The 21,156-nt window shown below is 40.4% G+C and overlaps 1 protein-coding gene across 4 annotated transcripts in view; it reads right to left on the bottom strand.

Annotated features, from left to right (window-relative positions):
• Positions 1-1,561: 1,561 nt before the first annotated feature.
• draxin (dorsal inhibitory axon guidance protein) overlaps positions 1,562-21,156 on the bottom strand; it is a 24,121-nt gene continuing 4,526 nt past the window's right edge. The window contains exons 2-8 of one of the 4 annotated variants that reach the window (XM_031302048.2): positions 11,440-11,954; positions 10,826-10,896; positions 10,652-10,789; positions 7,159-7,279; positions 5,665-5,757; positions 5,028-5,117; positions 1,562-2,727 (exon numbers count right to left, since the gene is read on the bottom strand). In XM_031302048.2, coding sequence (XP_031157908.1) covers positions 2,615-2,727; positions 5,028-5,117; positions 5,665-5,757; positions 7,159-7,279; positions 10,652-10,789; positions 10,826-10,896; positions 11,440-11,929 — 1,116 coding nt within the window. In that variant the 5' untranslated portion in view covers positions 11,930-11,954 and the 3' untranslated portion in view covers positions 1,562-2,614. Of the gene's footprint in view, positions 2,728-5,027; positions 5,118-5,664; positions 5,758-7,158; positions 7,280-10,651; positions 10,897-11,439; positions 11,955-21,156 lie in introns of all 4 variants that reach the window. The other 3 variants (XM_031302046.2, XM_031302045.2, XM_031302044.2) reach the window with 3 other exon arrangements.

The following is a 21,156-nucleotide window of genomic DNA, read 5'->3' on the forward strand; positions in this document are numbered from 1 at the left end:
TTTTGACAGAGATAAGTTTGGAGACAATGAGCTTCAAAGATTGCAGCGTTCATTTGATCACATGGTGCCTCAATACTGACTCCAAAATCCTCATTTTCAAGAAATCAGTCCTGATTTTTATTCTTTTATGAATCTCAAAGACAAACACATGCTCTTACCTAGTGGTACAAATATCTAATTACATTTACTCCAGTGCTTTACATAAGTACAATTTTGAGTTAATTGTACTTTGTTCTGTTGTATGCAACTTTATACTAGTTATTTCTGCCACAATACTGTACATACACTTACCTGTACTATATATGCTCTTACAAAACATGTATATTTGCAACAGCCTTTAACCAAATGTTAAATGAAAGTATCTTGTTTCTTTGTAGGCTATATATCTCACCTATAGTGTATTCATATTTATACTAATTATACTTCTTCCCTACTAACTTCTTGTTTATTATTATGTATTATTCATGCCACTATATGTACATTATGCTGCAAATGTACTGCTTTTTGCACTTCTGGTTAGATGCTTCACTGCATTGTCTCAGTGCTTGTACTTGTGCAATGATACTAACATTGAATCTAGTCTATATCCTCGACGTTCCACTTCCGGGATTGCTCCGGTGCCGCAGGAAATTCCGCCGGATGCATGTCTTTTCGCCCATGTCCGTTTCCTTCCGCTTTCTTTGTGTTGGAATATTAAACTCCGGTGGATTTCTGAGGACTACGGTTGAACTGCTCCTCAGATCTCTGCAGGATAAATCCAGACAGCTAGCTAGACTATCTGTCCAATCTGAGATTTCTCTGGCACCTCTTTACAGCGGCACCGTGCGGAGTTTAGCGCCACCCATGACGATTGTGATGGGTGGTCTGGCGAAGTGAGACTACATTGAATCTAATCTACCTCCACTTTTATGAGGGAAATATTGTATGTTTTAATCCACTACAAAATTTGACAGCAATAGTTACTTTTCAGATTAAAATTTTACACACTAAAACACATAAATTATGCTTAAAGAATACACTGACCTCTTACATTTCAGATGTTTATGAGTTGTTAGACTTTCTCTCGAAACTCCTCAGATGTTTTCATTCAATTAATTGCTCCAAGCCCAAAGTTGTAAAATGATCCAATATTTCACAACCAATGCGAAGATTATAGAAAAGCCTTAAAAGTAGGACAAATATGTGTTGCTGAACTTTGTAGTGTCTTCATTTTACTCCCATTTTTCAGCTCATGACCTCCCAGATTATATAGAGTATATAAAGTAGTTCAAACTAGTTTTCCCTCACGCAGGTACAGCAGTAAAATGCTGCTTTTACATTGATGAATCAGACTGTTATTGTAATAATATGTATTGCAATAGGGTAAGTTGTCTATAGGCTATACCCTATGTAATTTATAAGCATTCTTTTTTTTTAGTCTTACGACACAACTGTTAAAGTTACTAATTTAAGGCCTGAAAAATGTTCTTATAGGACAAAGAAGAAAATCAAGTAATAAATCATAATGCCTGATATAGATTAAGGTCAATGTTGCAGATATAGACAGGTATATACCACAAAATGTTTATCATAGTAAGTGTTTAATCATGAAAACAAAAGAGACAGACAGACACAATATCTGGACAAAAATGTGTTTAAGTACAGTATAAATAAAACATATATTAAGACTGTAAGAATGTAAAAGGAAGGTCAAACAAGCATCTTTGTTTATCGTTCTACCGTTAAGTACATTTGAAGAGACGTGGTGTCAGGTTAACAAAAAATCATTGGCAATTCAAACACATTCATATTTACAATGCAGGATAGCAGGCTGGGTTTAAATCACATTTACAAATCATTTTTAAAAGCAAAATGTAGCAGAGAGCTCACACAGAAACTATTTTAAGCTAATTTTAGAATAATTTCTGTGAGTGACAGCTTATCTGACTCCATTTGAATGATTCTGAACCAATAAAAGCCATCCATTTGGGACTTCAAGCATCAATGCAACACTAAAAATGATCTGTAAACATTGTTTGACTCAGATCAGCAGGACAGAGACAATCTGGTGCAGGAAAAACTGTGAGAGACATTTGAAAAAGGGTTTCCTAAAACAAAATAAAACCAAACCAACAGCCACCCTTACTGTGGTGAATATTAACACATAACGTATGACATGTTTACAGATTTGCCAGCCAAGTGAATCTTTTACACCAATTTAAAACATATAAAAAACATTGGTCATTGTGGACTGAGTGAGCTTTAAAAAGCCTTCTTTAAAGACATGTACATATGCTTCTGTAATGATGCTGTAGTGACCAAAACTGAATGAAAACTGTATCGTTTTGAAATAAAGTAAATAAGTGCTTAAAGATGGTGATTTGCTGGTTCATCCCACAATGCAACAGTCAAAAAGTACATCCAGTCAAGTCACCTGTTATTTAGTTTGAACTGATCAGATGCAGACATTTTGATGTTTTTCATTGTGGGATCCATTTGAAAAACCAGCAAGCCGTCACCTTTTAGTACTTAGCGGCATGTTAGCAGTGTCATGTGATGTCTTGGCTGTACTGCCAGAGTAGTCATGGGGACATTTCCCTGCTCCTCCTCCATCTTGTCCTCCAGCTCCTCTTCCTCAGATAGTGATGAAGCCTCCTTGGTCACTGCTGACTGACTCTGGCACCACGCAGCGACCCCTCCTCCTGGTCACACGCCGCTTCCGGTGGAATTTAGCATAACAACGAAACCCTGAAAGATCATAAAAAACCTGTTAGCTGAACAGATTAAACTGACTGGTTTGGATGTGTTGTGAGATACAGAAAGCTAAGGTGAATAAATCAGAGGAACTGCAAGTCCTTAAATAATTTGATATTAGTTTTTGGATCACTTAGACAGCTAAGAATGTAAAAATCAACATCTTGAAAGTGCTAATGTACCACTGTGATCACTTTTAAATATTTAGAAAACAATTGAGCCCAGAGTGATATCAGCTCCAATAGCACACAAACAATCTATTACACTTGTAAACTCAAAACAATTTCACACAAAAACCAACATTTATCAACCCCTTTCTTTCTCACTAAGTCAGTCTGCCACTAGTTTTGGCTACTCTAGGGACCCCTATTGGTCACCAGTCAATGCCTATTAAAACAGTCAGACTTTGGGGGAAATGGCTAAAATACATGACTGCACATGGAAATACAAGCTGTTACATTTTTATATAGCTGCTAAAAGTGCCACCAAGTGGAGCATTGCTTTAAAGCTTAGGCCGGTTACACACTGGCTGCGTCGCGTGAGCGTGTCAGCTGCGTGGCGTGTCGGTTTTTATTTCGGCTCCCATGTTAACAGGTTAGAGCTTGCACACTGCTAAAACGAATTCATATTAATAAATTACATTTTGATGTTTGAAAGTCTCTAGGTTTTGACATAAATGCAGATATAAATGTAATTTAAAAGAAAAAATTGATTTTCAAATATTGCACCTGTCAATACAAAACAAAATATTCTGTAGCCTATTTTGCCGTCTATACTGCAGACATTGTCTTTGCTGTAATCAAATCAGTCTATATTTATGTTTAACATGAAGTATACTACAGCTTGAGTGCAGTAAATCAATGGGAAACATACATGTGTACAGACAAGGCTAGCAGCAGCAGCGCCGCGTCAGACACGTTTCTGGTGTGTAAAGACATAGAAAAATCCACGCAGCTGACACACAACAGAAACGCCACGCTCACGCCATACAGCCAGTGTGTAGCCGGCCTTAAGGTCAACATTTTGGGATACATGCTTGTTCACTTTGTGGCACTCTCACTGAACTTGTGATAGCAGGAAAAGCACAGGTGGAATTGATAACATTAACTACGGCTCATTAAGTGTCCCAGTAAGCTATTCCAGGGAGCCAGCATGACAGACCTCCACAAAGTGGAATTCAGCTTTAATTAATGTTAAATACACCTTTTCTGCTTCAGCTTTTCCTGCTGTGGAATTTTGCACAAACATTCATGGTCACCAGAGGGTGAATCCTACAGACTTTGGTGATCTCCTGATTTTTCCTCTAGCGCCACCATGAGCTTGACATTGAGGATTTTTAGTGAAATATCTCGACAACTATTGGATAAATTGAAATAAATAATTCTGTCATTTGGTCCAGACTGAAATATCTACAAAATGGATTGCCATCAAACTGCAAATATTTAAGTGTGCTGTGACGTGGAAAAGGTCCATAGTACGGTGGTCCTCAAAGCTCAATGCACTGTAAATTAAGAAATCAAATGCAAATAGATACAACACGAACAAATGAAGAAACATCTTCACTAACTTGACAACACACAAAAGCATCTGTATGACATGTGCAGAAGAAGAAGAAGAAGAAGAAGAAGAAGAAGAAGACGACATGCTTTTATTTATCCCGCAAGGGGAAATTCACAATTTTCACTCTGTTAGTACAGTTGCACACACATTAAACACACACATGCTCAGGACCTATACATGCTATACACACTAATGGAGAGATGTCAGAGTGAGGGGGCTGCTCCTTGGAGGAGCGCCCCGAGCAGTTAGGGGTTCTGTGCCTTGCTCAAGGGCACCTTGGTAGTGCCCAGGAGGTGAACTGGCACCTCTCCAGCTAGTAATCCACACTCTGTATTTTGGTTCGTACTTGGACCTGCCGGTTCCCAACCCAACTCCCTATGGACTGAGCTACTACCACCCCAGCATTTAGAAAAAGCACTACAAGAAGAACACAATGGAAACCAGTTTCCAGGGGACATTAAAAAGTAATGCACATGCTGGGACACACTGGACACGCTTATCGTTGCCGTGTGTGGCTCATGAAGTTATTGAAGTTGGCTACTGTCCTTAATAAGCAAAGGCCAACGCTAGGTTAAGATATTTGCAATTATATCTGAATCATGTGATCACAAAGTTAAAATAAATAAACTAAACTTAAATTTTATGTCCCTGCCAATTTGTCTATTGGGCTTCATCTGCCTGCCTGGGTTCAAACCTGTATCTCTACTGAGCCATATACAGTTCTCCTCACTCACCTTCCTCACACATGCAGTCATCGTAGCATTTGTTGTTGAGGCCTCTGTTGTGAGGTTTACACTCGTGTTGTCTCAAGTCACAACAAGAACCTTTAAAGGAACAAGCACATTGCATTCAACAACCAAACACGTGACATTGCCATCTAGATGATTCATATGAAACATAGAAAAATGAGGTAATAACTTCTTTAACTTCTTTTTAAGTTTTAAATAATCTTTAAAAGCTTAAAGCTATAGTGCGTAGTTTCTGTCGCCCCCATGACAAATTCTAAGCAATGACAACACCACTGTTGTTGCGTCCACATGACACAAGCCTTCCATAATCCTCCACGTAGAGAGTTTGGTGGAGCTGATAGTCTTAATTAGCTTTGTATCAACTCATTTGGCTATGGATGTAATAGACGTTCATTAATATAAAAAAAGCCCAACAGACAATACATACTGTTACAAATAAATTCTGGTATGGTAAAACAACAATATATATTAAGTATTTTACCTTAAAATAACAGTTGCAAATAATTTCTATGCTACACTGACTTGTAATAGGGAGAATGGGGCCTCTGTCATTCCCACTGCGCCCCCCTTGCATTGTAGAAGTTGCATTGCGGTCAGGAGTGGCATGTACATGCAGACTGACCTGGGAGACAGTCCAGGTGGTGGTCACATGGCTCGATGGCGTCAGCGTCTACAGTCACATTTCCACTGCTGAGGTTCTTACTCCGCCTCTTGTCTGCAGCAGAATAAAAAAATAAATGAACAGAGCAGTTTCTGTCCCTAGCATGACGCTAGGGATGGCTACTGAAATATCTGAACAACTACTGGGTTGATTGATATAATGGAAGACATTCATGGTCACCAGAGGGGAAATCCTACAGACTTTGGTTTTGAGTGAAATATCTCAACAACTATTGGATAAATTAAAGTTGAAAGTTCTGTCGTGCAGTCAACCACTTTGGTCCAGACTACAATATCTCAATCACTACTGAATGGATTGCCGTTAAACTTTGCAGACATTCAAGGGCCCCTTGGGATAAATTCTAATGACGATGGAGATCCCCTGACTTTTCTTCTTGCGCCACCAGTTTAAATACATTTTTACTTATTCAGTAAAATATATCAATGACTAGATGGATTGGCACTAAATTTGGTACAGAAATTCATGGTGCCCAGATGATGTATCCTAATCATTTTGATGATCCCCTGACATTTCCTCTTACACCACCATGAGGTTATCAAAATATCTTAACAACTTTTGGATGGATTGCCGTAAAATTTGGTACAGACATCCATGGACCCATGGGAAGGAATCGTAATAACTTTGATCCCCTTTCATCTAGCGCCACCATCAGGTCAAACTTTGTCACATATTTTGGTTCATGACCAAATACCTGCAAAACTAATGATTACTTTGGCATTCTAACATGCTAAACTAAGATGTTGATCAAACATTGTACCTGTCATGATCCTGGGTTTTATTTTCTAGAGTCACTTCCCATGTGTCACTTCCCATGTGATTTGACTTCCTGCCTTGCGTTTTTCCCGCCTTTGCGATTGTCTGCTCCACCCTGATGTGTTTCACCTGTTAATCAGCCCTCATGTCACCTGTCTCTCGTTTCGATCCATGTTACCTTGTGTATTTACACTGTGTGCTCCCTTGTCTGGTGTCAGTCGTTGTTAGTGGTCTCAATAAGTTCTGCCTGTGCCTATGTCCTAGTGTTCCTGGATATTTCCCTGTTTTCTGTTTTGGATTACTGTCTGCTTACCTGGACTGTGTTTATTTTTGTCATAAAATCACTGAAACTCTGTCTGCTACCTCCTCGTCGCTTCTACTGCATTTGGGTCCAAACCTGCCACTCCTGAAAACGTGACAATACCTGCCAAACATAAACATGCTAGCATTGTCATTGTTAGCATGTTAGCATGCTGATAACAGGCATTTCTCTTAAAGCACCAATGTGCCAGAGTACAGCCTGATCTGCTACCGTGGCTGACTCTGTCTTTTTAATTTCATTATATTAAAATAATCTGGTACAATAAGGATTGGAGTTTGATAGGGAATATTTCCACCAATCCTGTCTTGAAATCAGAGCCTTTTATGAGCACACGTTCACAATTACAGCTCATCACTAACCTTTCTTCCTGGAGGACGGCCAGGTGTCCACAGGTTTCATGTCCTCGTAGTCTGTCCAATCAAAAAGCGCCATGTCCAACGTTGGCATCACCTCACCTTGTCCTTTTCTTTTTCCAGTCCTCTGAAAAAAAAGGAAATGTAACTTAAAGTGACACATTACATTTTCTGTTGATTTCAGTGGGAACATTTGCATACCGGCTTGAATCACACTCTGTATAAGAAAAATCCAAATAGGAGCGCTTAAACATGCTGATATGCAGATCTATAAACACCTAATCCCATCTTCAATTAGTTTCAGCATGCTGTGTAAATTCTGCCTCCATGGGAATATTTAAAATATCTTCTTTATCTATCTATTCAAAGACAACTGTGAATAAGAAGATGTGTATTAAAAACGAACACTATACAGCATGATGCTGCTGAAGAGAATACATTAAAGAGTTAAATTCTGTCTTCTCAGATTAATGTTCAGTTACTACAATTACACACACCACAGCAGTGGATGACTACGGTTTGATTTGTTGACTGTGCTTTCTGTCAATACTGCAGGTTGACACATTCAGGGTGTTCTTAATGAAACACATCGGACTCGTGTTGTGATGAGCAGCAGTAATGATTCATAAAACGCCCTCACAGAGTCAACGGAGACAGAATCAGAGCTTTAAAAACCAATCGATTGGTAACAGTGAACATGACTGCCCACAGACTGGAATACAAATATATATCACATCATTTGTGTTGTTAATAGATATACAATATACAGACGTATAGATTGAAACATACAATTCATTACACACAACCGCAGGCAGCAGGCAACTAACGCAGCATGCAAGTGATCCTGTTGTGGACATTTTATAATTCCTGTGCTGTATGTGGGATTTTAGTTTTTTAAGATGTTTAAATGTATGCATTGTTTTAAAGTCAACCACTTTTTTTGGCAAAAGCTTCATAGCATTGTCTTTGAAAGGTACTCTTAAAAGTAATTTCTTACATTACTCTGTTACCTCCCTTTAAAAGTAAGTCGTTTACAAAGATTCTGAGAGTATTTCTTTCCTTATCAAAATCAAAATCAGAAAATGATGCATATATTTTTAAGGATAGCAGTAGGTTTGTGCTGCCACTGTAGGCGTGTTATTAATCCTGGTTTTGTCATGTTTGCCAGTGTTATACTACTACTGATCAGACTAACAAGTACTCATACCTGAGCGACAAAAAAATCTATTCACCTTTCAAATTAACAAATATGCAACACTTTTCTGATCTTTCACTTGATTTGGTCAAAGTTTGAGGTGACTAAAAGTACTTGATTGGGCGCCCAGATAGCTCAGCTGGTAGTGCGGGCGCCCATATATAGAGGAGGTTTACTCCTCGACGTAGCGGGCCCGGGTTCGACTCCGACCTGCGGCCCTTTGCTGCATGTCTTTCCCCCTCTCTCTCCCCTTTCATGTCTTCAGCTGTCCTATCAAAATAAAGGCCTAAAATGCCCCAAAAATAATCTTAAATAAAAAAAAATTAAAAAAGAAAGTACTTGATTAAGGTTAATGAAAAATCGTGTTCATGGTTAAAAGAAACCAATGTTGACTGTTGGTAGGATAAAGAATGCAAACTGCAGTCTCTGATGCTACAGTCAATCTGTACTCTCGCTTTGAGCCCAACACCGTAAAATGTGAACAAAAGAAGAATCAAAGCTTCATTCTAAGACATCTACAGCTAATGAAGACATTTTTCTTTCCCAGAGAATACACAATTGACCTTATATCTCTAATTAATGACTTTGCTATAAAACAAAAGTCATTCGTGGATTACTTGTGCATAAACTTCTGCAATAAAAGCCATAAAACTGTTACGGCATTCACGTTCCTCACACAGAGGAAGCAAAATAGAAATGTTGGACAGTATAATTAAGTCAGCAGGACTTTGAGGCGTCTCTTGAGGAATTCTCGGTTGACAAAAGACATCCATCAAAAAATAAGAATCAACCTCTACATAGAAACATCCATATTTGCTCCCTTTCACACTCAGGAAATAAGCCTATATGGAAATATCAATTAGATTAATTGCAGAGGGCTATCTGCTTTTGCTTGGCTGTTCATTAAACCATCAACAGAAGATCGAAGATTAATTAAGAAGCCTTGACACATTCTTGTGCGCGTGCGTCAATACAGGGTGGGTGAATACAGGTTTATTCAGACACACAGTATGTGAAAAATAATGTGTTTTATTATTAGCATAACATGAGACATTTGAATTGCCTTTTAAAAAAGGCAATGTTTAGGGTGCCAGGGACAATAGATGAAAATTAGCCTCCTAACTATGGATAATTAACAGTTATTATTTTCCTGTTAATCAGTGAGAATAGGCTCGGTCCAATAAACTAATAAAATTAAAACGTAGTTCATCTCAGTCAGGTCGTACAATGTCTGAAAAGTTTATTCCAAATCACTGGACTGGAGTCTTGATTGAAGACGTTTCTTCAGTTTTAACTGTTGTCACAATAGTATTGGTTTTATTAGCTGGACCTGCCCCTATGCTGGATGAGGTCACATTGGGATTTATAAATAGAACTGAAGAATCCTTTCAGAAGAACGTCTTCAATCAAAACTCCGGTCCAGTGGTTCCATTTCTCAAAACAAAATGCTCCGTCGTATTATTTTTCTATATTGTTGTCATTCCTACTGATTAAACACCTCAGTTAAAATATAATCCGTGAATTTATTTCCCAGCAACAACTTTACTGTGTTGACTTGAACAGCACTCCACAACAAAACACTTGTCAATCAAAGGAGTCTGCGATCTTGTAAAACTGAGGAAGATATTTCTCACGGACGCCCTACAAGCTGTTGGGTGTTTGTAACAGCAGCTGTGACAAATGTAAAAGCTTTCATGAAGTGGATGCTGGCTCAGTATCTATTGATATCAGGTTCCATCTTGTCTTAAAGAGTCTCATTTGTAACGGCTCCAAGATCGAAGGAGGCTCGAGAAAACACAGGTTGTTTTTTTCATCCCTTATAAATGCTGTTTATGCATACTGTTGAAGCCTCATGCTGGGTGAGTGTGACAGGTGGTGAGTGGAGCCCCACGCATTATTCTTCAGTGCATGTGCCCACAGTCGGACACGAAAAAGACTCTCTGTGCTCACATACATTTTGTCCTGCCATGGTTTTAATAAAGGAACATGAAGGTAGTTACAGAAAATGAACAGTATGATTTTGATCCCAGAGGCGCAGTTTTATTATACAGAACGCAGTCATATCTATCATACGTGCTGTGACCAAAAGCCAGTTAGTTTGGCCTGCTGGAGGATATTTTTCACAGGCAGCACTTTCAGGTTCACGCTGCAGTGTGTATCATTTCCAAGATGAACTATGAGGTTTGCTGCAGCATAACGGCAGTAATGTGGCCCATGTTCGCTCTATTTCCCCCGCACACTGGAATCACACTGAGGCACAACAGACGCAGCCTTTAATAAGCACTTGGGTTTCGTTGGGGTTACCTGGGGTTTGGTGGAGGCCGGGGGCAGCGTTGGGGGATGCTCGTTCATCACCGTGGTAACCATGGAGGAGCCAGAGCCAAAGACGCCGATGATGGGGGAGGGGGACTCACTGGGTGGGGTCAGGCTGAGGGAGGAGGAGGCGGCAGAGGAGGAGGAGGAAGAGGAGGAGGAGGAAGAGGAGGGAGAATCCTCGAACAGATCTCTGTCCCTAAACGCAGAGCTCAGCTCAGGCTCTGGAAGAAACCCTGGACAGACAGAAAGAGACAATTCTGATGTTATGGCTACTACATTCAAATTCAAATTGGTGGTGTTTGTTTGTGGTGCAACCAGTTTCTTTTCTTTTTTTGTCTGCTTGCAATGGAATTGTAGATGTTTAAATTTCCCAATTTTCTGAGCATTTTCAGGACTTCTCACCAATGTCAACTTAAAACATGAAAATGGCAATTTAAAGATACAAAATTGGGCGAACTTCATGTGCTGAGGAAGATTTTGTGATATGATCCAAAGCTAGATGGGCCGTGGTTAGAGTGTTGTGTCAAAGACAACATTGGCTTTATCAGTCCAGGTTTTCAGATATCTACTATTAGTACTGCCACCACTTCAGTGCAGTGGAGGTGGATAGAATGTCCTGTGTGCTGCTCACAACATTGAAAAGTCACATTTTCAAAAATGAAGTTAACATGCAGGACATTTTTAATGGATATAATTGTATGAATGATGTGAGTACCATTACATCTGCAAGCCATGACAGCATGCACAATCAAGACATTTTATAATTTACAGCTCACCTTTTCCATGCCGTTCCTTGTCATGCCGATTCCCTTGTCTCCTGTGCTCAAAATGGTGTCCGTGCCCATTCCCGTGTCCATGCCCCCTTCCTTTGCGTGTCCCCAGAAGCTGGTTTTCCCGGGTCTGGGATGGACTCTTCATACTCATTCGAGGTCTGTCTCTGTCCCTGCCCGGGCCCATCTCCAGTCTCACCGGGCTCAAACTCTCCAGGCCCGTCCCATCATCCTCAGGCCTGGCCAGGGGGTGCATGGGCCTGTGTGAGAGCAGCCCGGCTCCACCTTTGGCCGCGCGGGCCCCCTGGCCCCCGTGCCCTCCACGGTCCCTGCTGTAACGGTGGCCCTGTGGACCTTGCAGAGGGTGCTGCAGGGCGTTGCTGCCACCTGCTGAGGTCTGTCTCCTCTTGCCGTGAGGAGATCCAGGCTCAGCGCTGTGTGACAGTGTCAGGGTGGCAAACAAGAACGCCAGGAGAAGACTCCAGGAGAGAGCCATTGTCTGTACAGCACAACGCTACCTGCTGGAAGGAGGAAATACATCTCAATACTGCACATATTCTGCTTGTAATTAGATTCAAATAACAAAACTTTAGGTAGATTACATCATACAAAACATCCTGGCGGGCTTCTCCTGAGTGAACTCATTTATTTATTTGTTTAAAGATTATTTTCAGGCTTTTATTGCCTGTTTTAATGTAGAGCAGCTGAAGAATGACAGGTTACGAGGGAGAAGGAAAGGGGATGACGCGCAGCAAAGGGCAAAGTGTGGGGTGGCTGTGACTCGGAGGTAGAGTCGCCCCTCAACCACGAAATTGGCGGTTCAATCCCAAGCTCTTCCGGCCACATGTCAAAGAGTCCCTGAACAAGACACTGAATTATACACAGTACATTGTACTGTGACGAATTAAGAATAAAGTTTAAAAGCGCTACGGATCAGTTTCCAAACCCAGCTGCTGCTGATGTCTCAGCCTACATGGGGCGCATGTCTACCTGGTAATTGCATGAAGAAAACAAATGAATCAAAAAACTACTTTGAAGTTATTTTTCAAGAAAGAAATGAGGATTTGCTGCTTTTCGTTGTTTATATGGTTTTGGACTGTTGGACAGACAAAACAACTAATGATAAGACATGACATTTCGGAAATAGTGATTGAAATGATACACTATTTTCTGATATTTTATGAATCAAATGATAAATCGATGAATTAATAATAATAATAATACATGTTATTTATATAGTGCTTTACATGGTACTCAAAGACACATTTAGCACATTAAAAACAGAAAAAAAATAAAACCAACACATAAAACAAGCATATTAAAAGCAATTACAAACAATCAAACCAGTAACTATCAGGTGAGAAATGTAAGACTATTGTATGTGGAAAGCTAATCTGAAGAGGTGTGTTTTGATTAGTGTTTTGAATGTGTCCAGGTCAGTACAGTCACAGATGTGTATGGGGAGGGAGCTCCAGGGGGAGGGGGCTGCAAGTGAAAGCTCTGTCGCCCCAGGTACGGTGCTTGGTCCTGAGTGGTGGGGAGAGGAGGTTTGCATCAGAGGAGCGGAGGTTAGGGGGGGGATTGTGGCGGTGGAGCAGGTCTGTGAGGTAGGAAGGAGCCTGGTTATGGAGGGCTTTGTGGGTGAGGAGGAGGACTTTAAACTGGATGCGTTGGGAAACAGGGAGCCAGTGGAGGTTCTGAAGGATGGGGATGATGTGATCACGGGAATGGGTGTGTGTTAGGAGACAGGCAGCAGAGTTTTGGATGTATCTAAGGCGTTTGCAGATAAAGCATAGAGGATGCTATTGCAGAATTCAACTCTGGAAGTAATGAAGGCGTGAATCAAAGTTTCGGCAGCAGAGAAGGTGAGTGATGGGCGGAGATGGGCAATGTTTTTGAAGTGAAAGAAGGCAGTTCTGGTTATTTGGTTGATGTGGTTTTCAAAAGTGATGTTGCTGTCGAAGATGACTCCCAAGATACAGATGTGTGGGGATGGAGACAGGGTGGAGTTGTTGACAGTGAGACCGAAGTCATGGGTGTTCTTTGTGAGGAACGGAGCCAGGAGAGTGTGGTGCCACTGAGCTGTGAGTGGTAGTAGGACCGGGCAGTGTTTAGGGCGTTTTTGTATTGGTGAAGGTAGTCTGTGTATGCGTGGAGGTGAACTGTTAAACCCGTTTTATTGTAGAGTCTTTCCAGCTGACGTTTGCGGGACTTCATTTGGTGAAGTTCAGTGTACCAGGGGGCTGAGTGTGTGAAGGAGACAGTTTTAGTAATGATCGGAGCCAGTAGGTCGAGACAGGAGGACAGAGTGTTGTTGTAGTAGTCCACAAGGTGGGTTGGATCATCAGACACATGAGGGGGGGGGCAGATATTTAATTGGAGAGAGAAGCTGAGAGAGCAGATGGATTTTTGGATTTGAGGTTCCTGAATGAGATTGGGCGCTTGTCTTTTGGGATAGGAATGGGGATGTTGATGTCTGTGATGATTGCAAGATGGTCTGAGATATGGAGGTTGATGCTGGAGAGATGATTTACTGTGAGAACAGTGGAGCAGACCAGATCGAGAATATGACCATGAGTGTGGGTGGGGAAGTTAACATGTTGTGAGAAGTTGAAGCAGTTTAACAGTTCCAGAAATTCAGTGGCAAATTGTTGTCGATGTGGAAGTTAAAATCTGCAAAGGATGAGGACAGAGGGTAATATAGCACAGAGCTGGGTCAGAAAATGCGAAAAATCTGAGAGAAAGGTGGCGTTTGTCTTGGGGGGGCAGTAGATAACGGAAGTGACGAGAGGACTGGGACCAGAGAGTTTGATGGTTAGATGTTCAAAAGACAGGGCGGCTGGGATGGAGATGGTGGTTATTTTAATGTCCTTTCTGCGAACAGTGGCAACACTACCTCCCTAAGAAAGTAACTGGCAGATTAATCGCTAATGAAAATATAATTTGTTACAGCTCTACATTCATTGACAGCAAACCTAAAGCCTAATTCACACAAGTAGAGTTTTGAAAGGAGATATTAAGAAAACAGGCTGTGATCTGCTGTGTAAACGAATGCATAATGGAGATTTTCTTCTGGGCATACATTATATCAGTCACATAAAAGTGTAAAATCCCTTTAAAAGGGCATCCTCAGCTAACCGTCTGGTGTTTAATGTTGAAGCCCCTATCTGAAACCACAGAAGTCCTCAGCTTTTGTGCTCACTCTTCCGCTGCATTCATTCGTCCCATCACCCTTCCTACAAATACAGACTACATCACTCTCAGCCTCTTGTGTGCGAGCCCATTTATCTCGACTTGGCAATAAAAAGGCGGACAGACACCTGTGCCTCTTTTTCGAAATGACTTCCCAGCCTTCATTCCTGAACTTTCATGCCTTACTCAGTATGACATACTGCACTGCGCATATCCTTCATCGCTGCCTATTCCGTGATCTCGAGAGCCCTCCCACCGTACCTTTCATTACAAAAGTCAACATATCTGTGAGGTGTGACTGAAGGGAAATATGAGGTTCTGTGTGTGTGCATTAAAGGCACGGCACCTTGGACAAACATGAATAAAATTATGGTGTTGAGTTTTTGTTCCCATCTGAAGGTTCCAAGCTTACAAGAAGGATCAATTTAGATTTTGATTTAATGTCAGCAAAGGTTTATTTGCACTCATAATGACATTCACTTGTACATGTTTTGAGTGATTAAAGCATAAGGAAGCCACAAAGAGCGAGAGAGAGAGAGACAGAGAGAGAGAGAGAGAGAGAGAGAGAGAGAGAGAGAGAGAGAGAGAGAGAGAGATTTGAAATATCAATACATTTAAAGTAGGGAGTATTTTTCCAACGTCACAATATAAAAATGTCTGCAACATTGTTTGATGCTGTGAAATTGTATGCATTAAACTCTTCAAACATTAAACAAAAACCTAAACTCACTTTTGTTCCACTAAAACTCTATTTTTGATATGTATTGGTAAACATGAAGACACATTTTTTCTTACATTTATCTTGCATTGTAACATGTGATGTTGTTTCTGGTTCCTTATTTACAGTGCACGATCCATCTTGTGACTTATAGAACACTATGGATACTACACAAAACACTATTATCATCATTTTCTTTCTTACGATGAAGACTGTATTTCTTAAGGAATATTCTGAAAAGATGGTTGTATTATTGTATATTTTGGAGTTGTATTTCTTTTAATTATATTGTCTGTATCCACTAAGAGTAGACATGTTTGTTGTTCTGTTTTAAAGATATTAATCATATTTTAAATACTATGGTGACCTATAAGTCCCATGCCTGTGTAATAGACTTTATATAAAAAACCTGACCAACCTCAGACAATGGCATGACAGCTGTAATCATTGGGCGAGGTGAATAGAGCATGGTGTACTGTGAAAAGAGTTGTGCGAGGTGTTTTGATTTTGACATACTGAAGCTCACTGAAGCTCACACTATGGTCGTCACCTCATTGAGCAATGCAATCTCGAAATCCCAATTTTTATTGACAACATTACGTACCAGATAATGAAAAAAGCACATTGTCCTTTCCTTCTGAGATGACACGTAGTGTCGTGGTGTTTCTAAGTATGATTTGCTCTGTTTTGTCCTCCACTTCAATATCCTGAGACAATCCACTGCCACACACACAACAGCATTATGGTGCTGTGGCAGGTGACTCCTTTGTGTTAAAAGACAAACGGTGGTGCAGAGCAAACACAAAATCAACGAGGCAGAAGTATTGAGCTGCTGGTGATTGTGTGTGTGTGTGTGTGTGTGTGTGTGTGTGTGTGTGTGTGTGTGTGTGTGTGTCAGCGAGGTAGAGGTAGGGTGGTTGATAACGTCTCAGCTGTTTTATCACACTGACACACACCAACTTGAAATCACACACCCTTTGGATTTACTTTGGGTTATTTAGTTGTTTGTAAGGACGGACAGAGGCGGCAGGTTGTGTGTGTGTGTGTGTGTGTGTGTGTTGGGTGGAGAGGATGTTGGTGATGTCAGGGGAAACTTGCAGTGCGGGTGCAGGGAGCGTCCTGAGGGACTTTAGAGGCAGACTGCATCGGCTGGCCTCGGGGAGTTGGACCAGCTGTGCAGTTTGCAAACAAGAGTGTGAGGCTGGCTGCTGATGTGAGACCTTTATCTCCAAACAGGCCTTCAGAGGGGGGAGGGCGATCGTCCGTGTCACGCACAAAAGTGTTTGGCCAGGATTACGATCTGTCTGTTTGACACATGAGGCGCTGCTACTGGACCGTGTACGACCAAAAGGCTCATTTAAGAAAACAAAGAAAACATCCAAACTTAAGTGAGGGATGGGGCAGGGTGGAAGGAGGATTGTCTAAGGGATCACATCACACCCCTCTTTGATATGTACTGTAACTATTAAAGGAATAGTTCAGCATTTTGGGAAACATGCTTATTTGCTTTCTTGCCCAGAGTTAGATGATTGAAGAAGATTGATACCACTCTCATGTATGTACAGGAAATATGAAGCTACAGCCAGCAGCTGGTTAGCTTAGCTTAGCATAAAGACTGGAAACAGGGGGAAACAGCTAGCCTGCCTCTGTCCAAACAAAATCCAGCCAGCAACTCTAAAGCTCAGTAATTAACACATTATATTTCCTTTCTCTTATCGCTACAAAAGTGTAAAAGGTGTGGTGTTACAGGGGATACTCAAGGCACCAGTATACAAGCAGTTCTAAAGACCCAACATCTTTCCGTCAGAACGTCCGAATTAGGGGAGCTGGGTCCGCCAATTTCTGTAACATTCTGAAATGGACATTTACAGCCACAGCCAGTTGGTCAGGTGTGTACAGGTGAGAAAGTATTTGTATTTATTATATAAGGATCCCCATTAGCTGACGCCTAGACGACCAGTTAGTCTTCCTGGGGTCCAAAACATTTAATCAGACAATATTAAAACATTTCATGACATATACAGAAAAGAAAACAAATACAACAATATCTGCTTACAGAACTAAATAACAAAAAAGACAAAAAAATAAATAAAAATAAAAAAAATTTAAATTAAATAAAAACAGTAAGCTGGGTTTTAACTCTCTCTCTAGCGCTCTTTTTTTTATTTATTTGTTACACAGCTGTTTCTATCATTTTTTGCAACACTGTGAATGCCTTCCAGAAGAAACTATCTGAAAATGTGCATGCTATCCCCATATTTAAACAATACCTAGTGGCCTACTGCATTCAGCCAAGAAATAGTCACATAAACCCCTATAAAACCACAATGTGTCGTTTTTATACGTTTTTAAAAATTAAACTATATAAAAGCTATAAAATTAAACTGGTGCTGGTAGCAGATTTTTTTTTACCTTTGGACAGAGCCATGGCTAGCTGTTTCCCCCTGTTTCCAGTCTTTGTGCTAAGCTTAGCTAACCTGCACCAGCTATATATTTACTGTACAGACATGAGAGTGCTATCGTTCTTCTCATCTAACTCGCGGCAAGAAAGCTATTAAGAATATCTCCCAAAGTCTTGAACTATGTAGAAATTCTCCACCTAAAGAAATCTACCCTTTGAGTATCAAATACTGAGTTTTTGGTGGAATATTCCTAAGGTAAGCAAGATTCAGGAGATTTTTTTGTTGATCTCAGGAATCAAAAGAAGAAAAAGCAGATCCATTCATTCCTTGTCTATACCTGTTAATCTCATTTAGGATTACCAACACCCAAAATGTTGTGCAGAAATACAGTAGAATCAACAGAGGTGGAGATAACAACACATGCTAAGCAGCACCACAACGACATGACCCTTCAAGAAATGAATTTTCTGTACATAAAAGAAAGATGTGACGCCTCCATAGAAAAAGAAGGCACCATGCGTCAACCCCCATCAAATCTAAGGCCTGAATAGACCTGTCATGTGAATGAGAAGGCGGGCGGTGTTGGAGGGGGACCGAGTATCTCAGCACAGCAGTGCCCTTTTTTTTCTTTCTCAGACTTTCATGTGCTGCTAACAGGTGGTCCTTTGAGGAGAGGATGAGGACGGTAATGGAGCACTCTGGGTGGCATTCCGGGTTTTAAGCACAGTCTCTTGTGTGTGATAAACAACCTCTGCGAACAACACAGCCTCCTGCCAGAGTCTGTATTATACATGGCTGTGTGTTGTAGGAAGAGCACAGCAGGGTGAGCATCTGCTACTGAGGCGATGGGAGGCCAAACAAGTGGCCTGGAACTGACGACTCTCATTCCCAAATGAGATAATCCACCGTTTGAACGGCAACATTGAAACAGTGCCGATTACTGCGATTACTGGCCGGCTTTAGCTGGGCGATATGGAGAAAATCAAATATACCAATATTTTTGACCAAATAGATATTGCGGCGATATTGCAGGGTTGACAATTGGTGCTTTCACAAAATATTTACACAATGAGATTTTGATAAATAATCATCAGTAATGTGAATATAATCACTAAGTGGGTATAAGCAGATAACAGAACCGCTAGAACAGTCTGGTAAGTTCAGAAAATGACATCACTTTACTGTAATGCAGCCTCTAAAACCAGGAAAAGACAACACTTATGTCACATTATAATATCCAAAATTTAAGACGGTGTCTAGCCTCATATATCGATATATTGCCCGACCCTACTTTAAGGGCGTTACGATAGTTCTTGGTTGAAAGAATGAAAATGTGTTAAAGGCCCTTAAAACCTGTTTAATCAATCTTCTGATTGGGTTCTACGTAAACCATAGACTGTATAAAAGAAGTAGAAGTAGCCACCGTGATGTCACCCATTGGTTTGCGGACTAATGTTTTGAAGCCTTGAATTTGGCATTTTGGTTGTCGCCATCTTGGTTTTTTTGAAGCCAGAAGTGATCATATTTGGATGAGAGGGTGGAGCTTGGGAGGAGAGAAGGGGTGGATCTGACTGAGAACCTGAGGACACTGCCATGGTAGTAGTCTATATTCCGCCGTATAACACTCTTTTCGGCCGGATGTCGTTACCTTCCACTTTCTTTGTTTTAGCATTCTAAACTCCGGTGGATTTATGAGGACTATGGTTAACTGCTCCTCAGATCTCTGCAGGGTAAATCCAGACAGCTAGCTAGACTATCTGTCCAATCAAGAGTTTTCTGTTGCACAACTTAAACAACTTTTGAACGTACACGTTCCACCAAAACAAGTTCCTTCCCGAGGCTATTTTGCAGCGGCACCCTGGCTCCGTGCGGCGCTTAGCACCGCCCAATACGATTGTGATTGGTTTAAAGAAATGCCAATAAACCAGAGCACGTTTTTCTCCCATCTCGGAATGCTGTGTGGACTAGCCAGACCCTCCTCCGCAGCGCTGTGGAGGAAGGTCTGGCAATGCGACACTACCGTGGTAGCAACCTTTCGATCACAAGGTAGCCACGCCCGAAAGCAGGCCCTGCTTTATGGGACCATCATTAACTAAATGAACATCATTGTATGTATTGAATAAAACTTGAAACTAGCGATTGAGGCCATAAACTCATTAGGAAATTGCTTACTGAGGTAATAAATCAAGTGAGAAGTGGGCTCATTTTCTCATAGACTAGACTTCTTTAGAAAGCATACAGGTTCATGGCATGTCCGCATTGGTTTCACTTTTCATGAACACAATACTTTCTGCCAACGTTAAAAAAGGTTTTAGTTAATTTGCTGGAGAACATTTCTGGTTTGAAGTGAGCGGGGCTCTGTTGGTAAAACATGATATCACATATTTCTGTGCACCAATCAGGATTAACAACGTTTAAATCCCATTCTGATGACAGTTGTTATCTTGTGCTGTCAACAAAACCCGATGATCAAACGCCACCCACACTGTCCTGCAGAAGCAGAAGCAGATTTTAAATTTTGAACTCTTAATAAATAATACCTAAGGATGTTTTTTTTCCAAACTTTAACTTTAAATGTTGTTTATTTAGTTATGAATATTAATTTCCTTTAGAAAAACAACTGAGATTTGTAATCCAAATTGTCAAGGGCTTTAACAATAATTAGATCCTCTTTTAATTTGATATTTAGAAAAGCAAAGTTGAGCCATTATTTATTTTTCCTCTAAAAAATTATATGAATGTGTATTTCCACTTATAAATGTTTGACTTAAAAGGAAAGGATTTATTATTTAAGTAGGCTATTCACTTAGTTATTTAGTTAGGTTTATTTGATAGGGACAGCTATAGAGACAAACTGAATACAGCTATCTGATGAAGTGATCATAGGGTTTATAGTGGATGCCAGTCTGCAACACCCGTCCGTCCCGAGAAAGGCTTTTATAAAACTAAGAGATTACAACAGTGAGGTAAAAAGAAGGTATAACTGCATGCAGCTAAATACAATAAAGCACACATTTAAAACATGACATGTCGCAGCTATTACATGTAATGATTTTAATGTATTTGCATAAAGGCAGAGGACTGTACCATGTGATGCACGCTGAGGAATAATAGACATCAGCTGAGAGTCCCTTTCAATTTTTTTCAATTCTTTTTTTTTAATTCTTTAAAGTCCACATACTGAAAAAAAGTGTAGAATAAGGGACTGCACAGCATCTGTATTCATAAAAAACACTCACATGTGACCACAGATTTATTTGCTTGATCCACAAATAATTTGCAGTGAAACAAATAAATCAAGATGCATAATGATCATTTGCTTCAGCTTTTACAATCACAATTAATCCTGATTTAGATGTTGAACATTATAACTCCCATTAAAGCAGCACCGATGATATAGTGACTTTATAG

This window comes from Sander lucioperca, chromosome 6 (assembly GCF_008315115.2).
Source record: "Sander lucioperca isolate FBNREF2018 chromosome 6, SLUC_FBN_1.2, whole genome shotgun sequence".
In the NCBI taxonomy this organism is placed as follows: Eukaryota; Metazoa; Chordata; class Actinopteri; order Perciformes; family Percidae; genus Sander; species Sander lucioperca.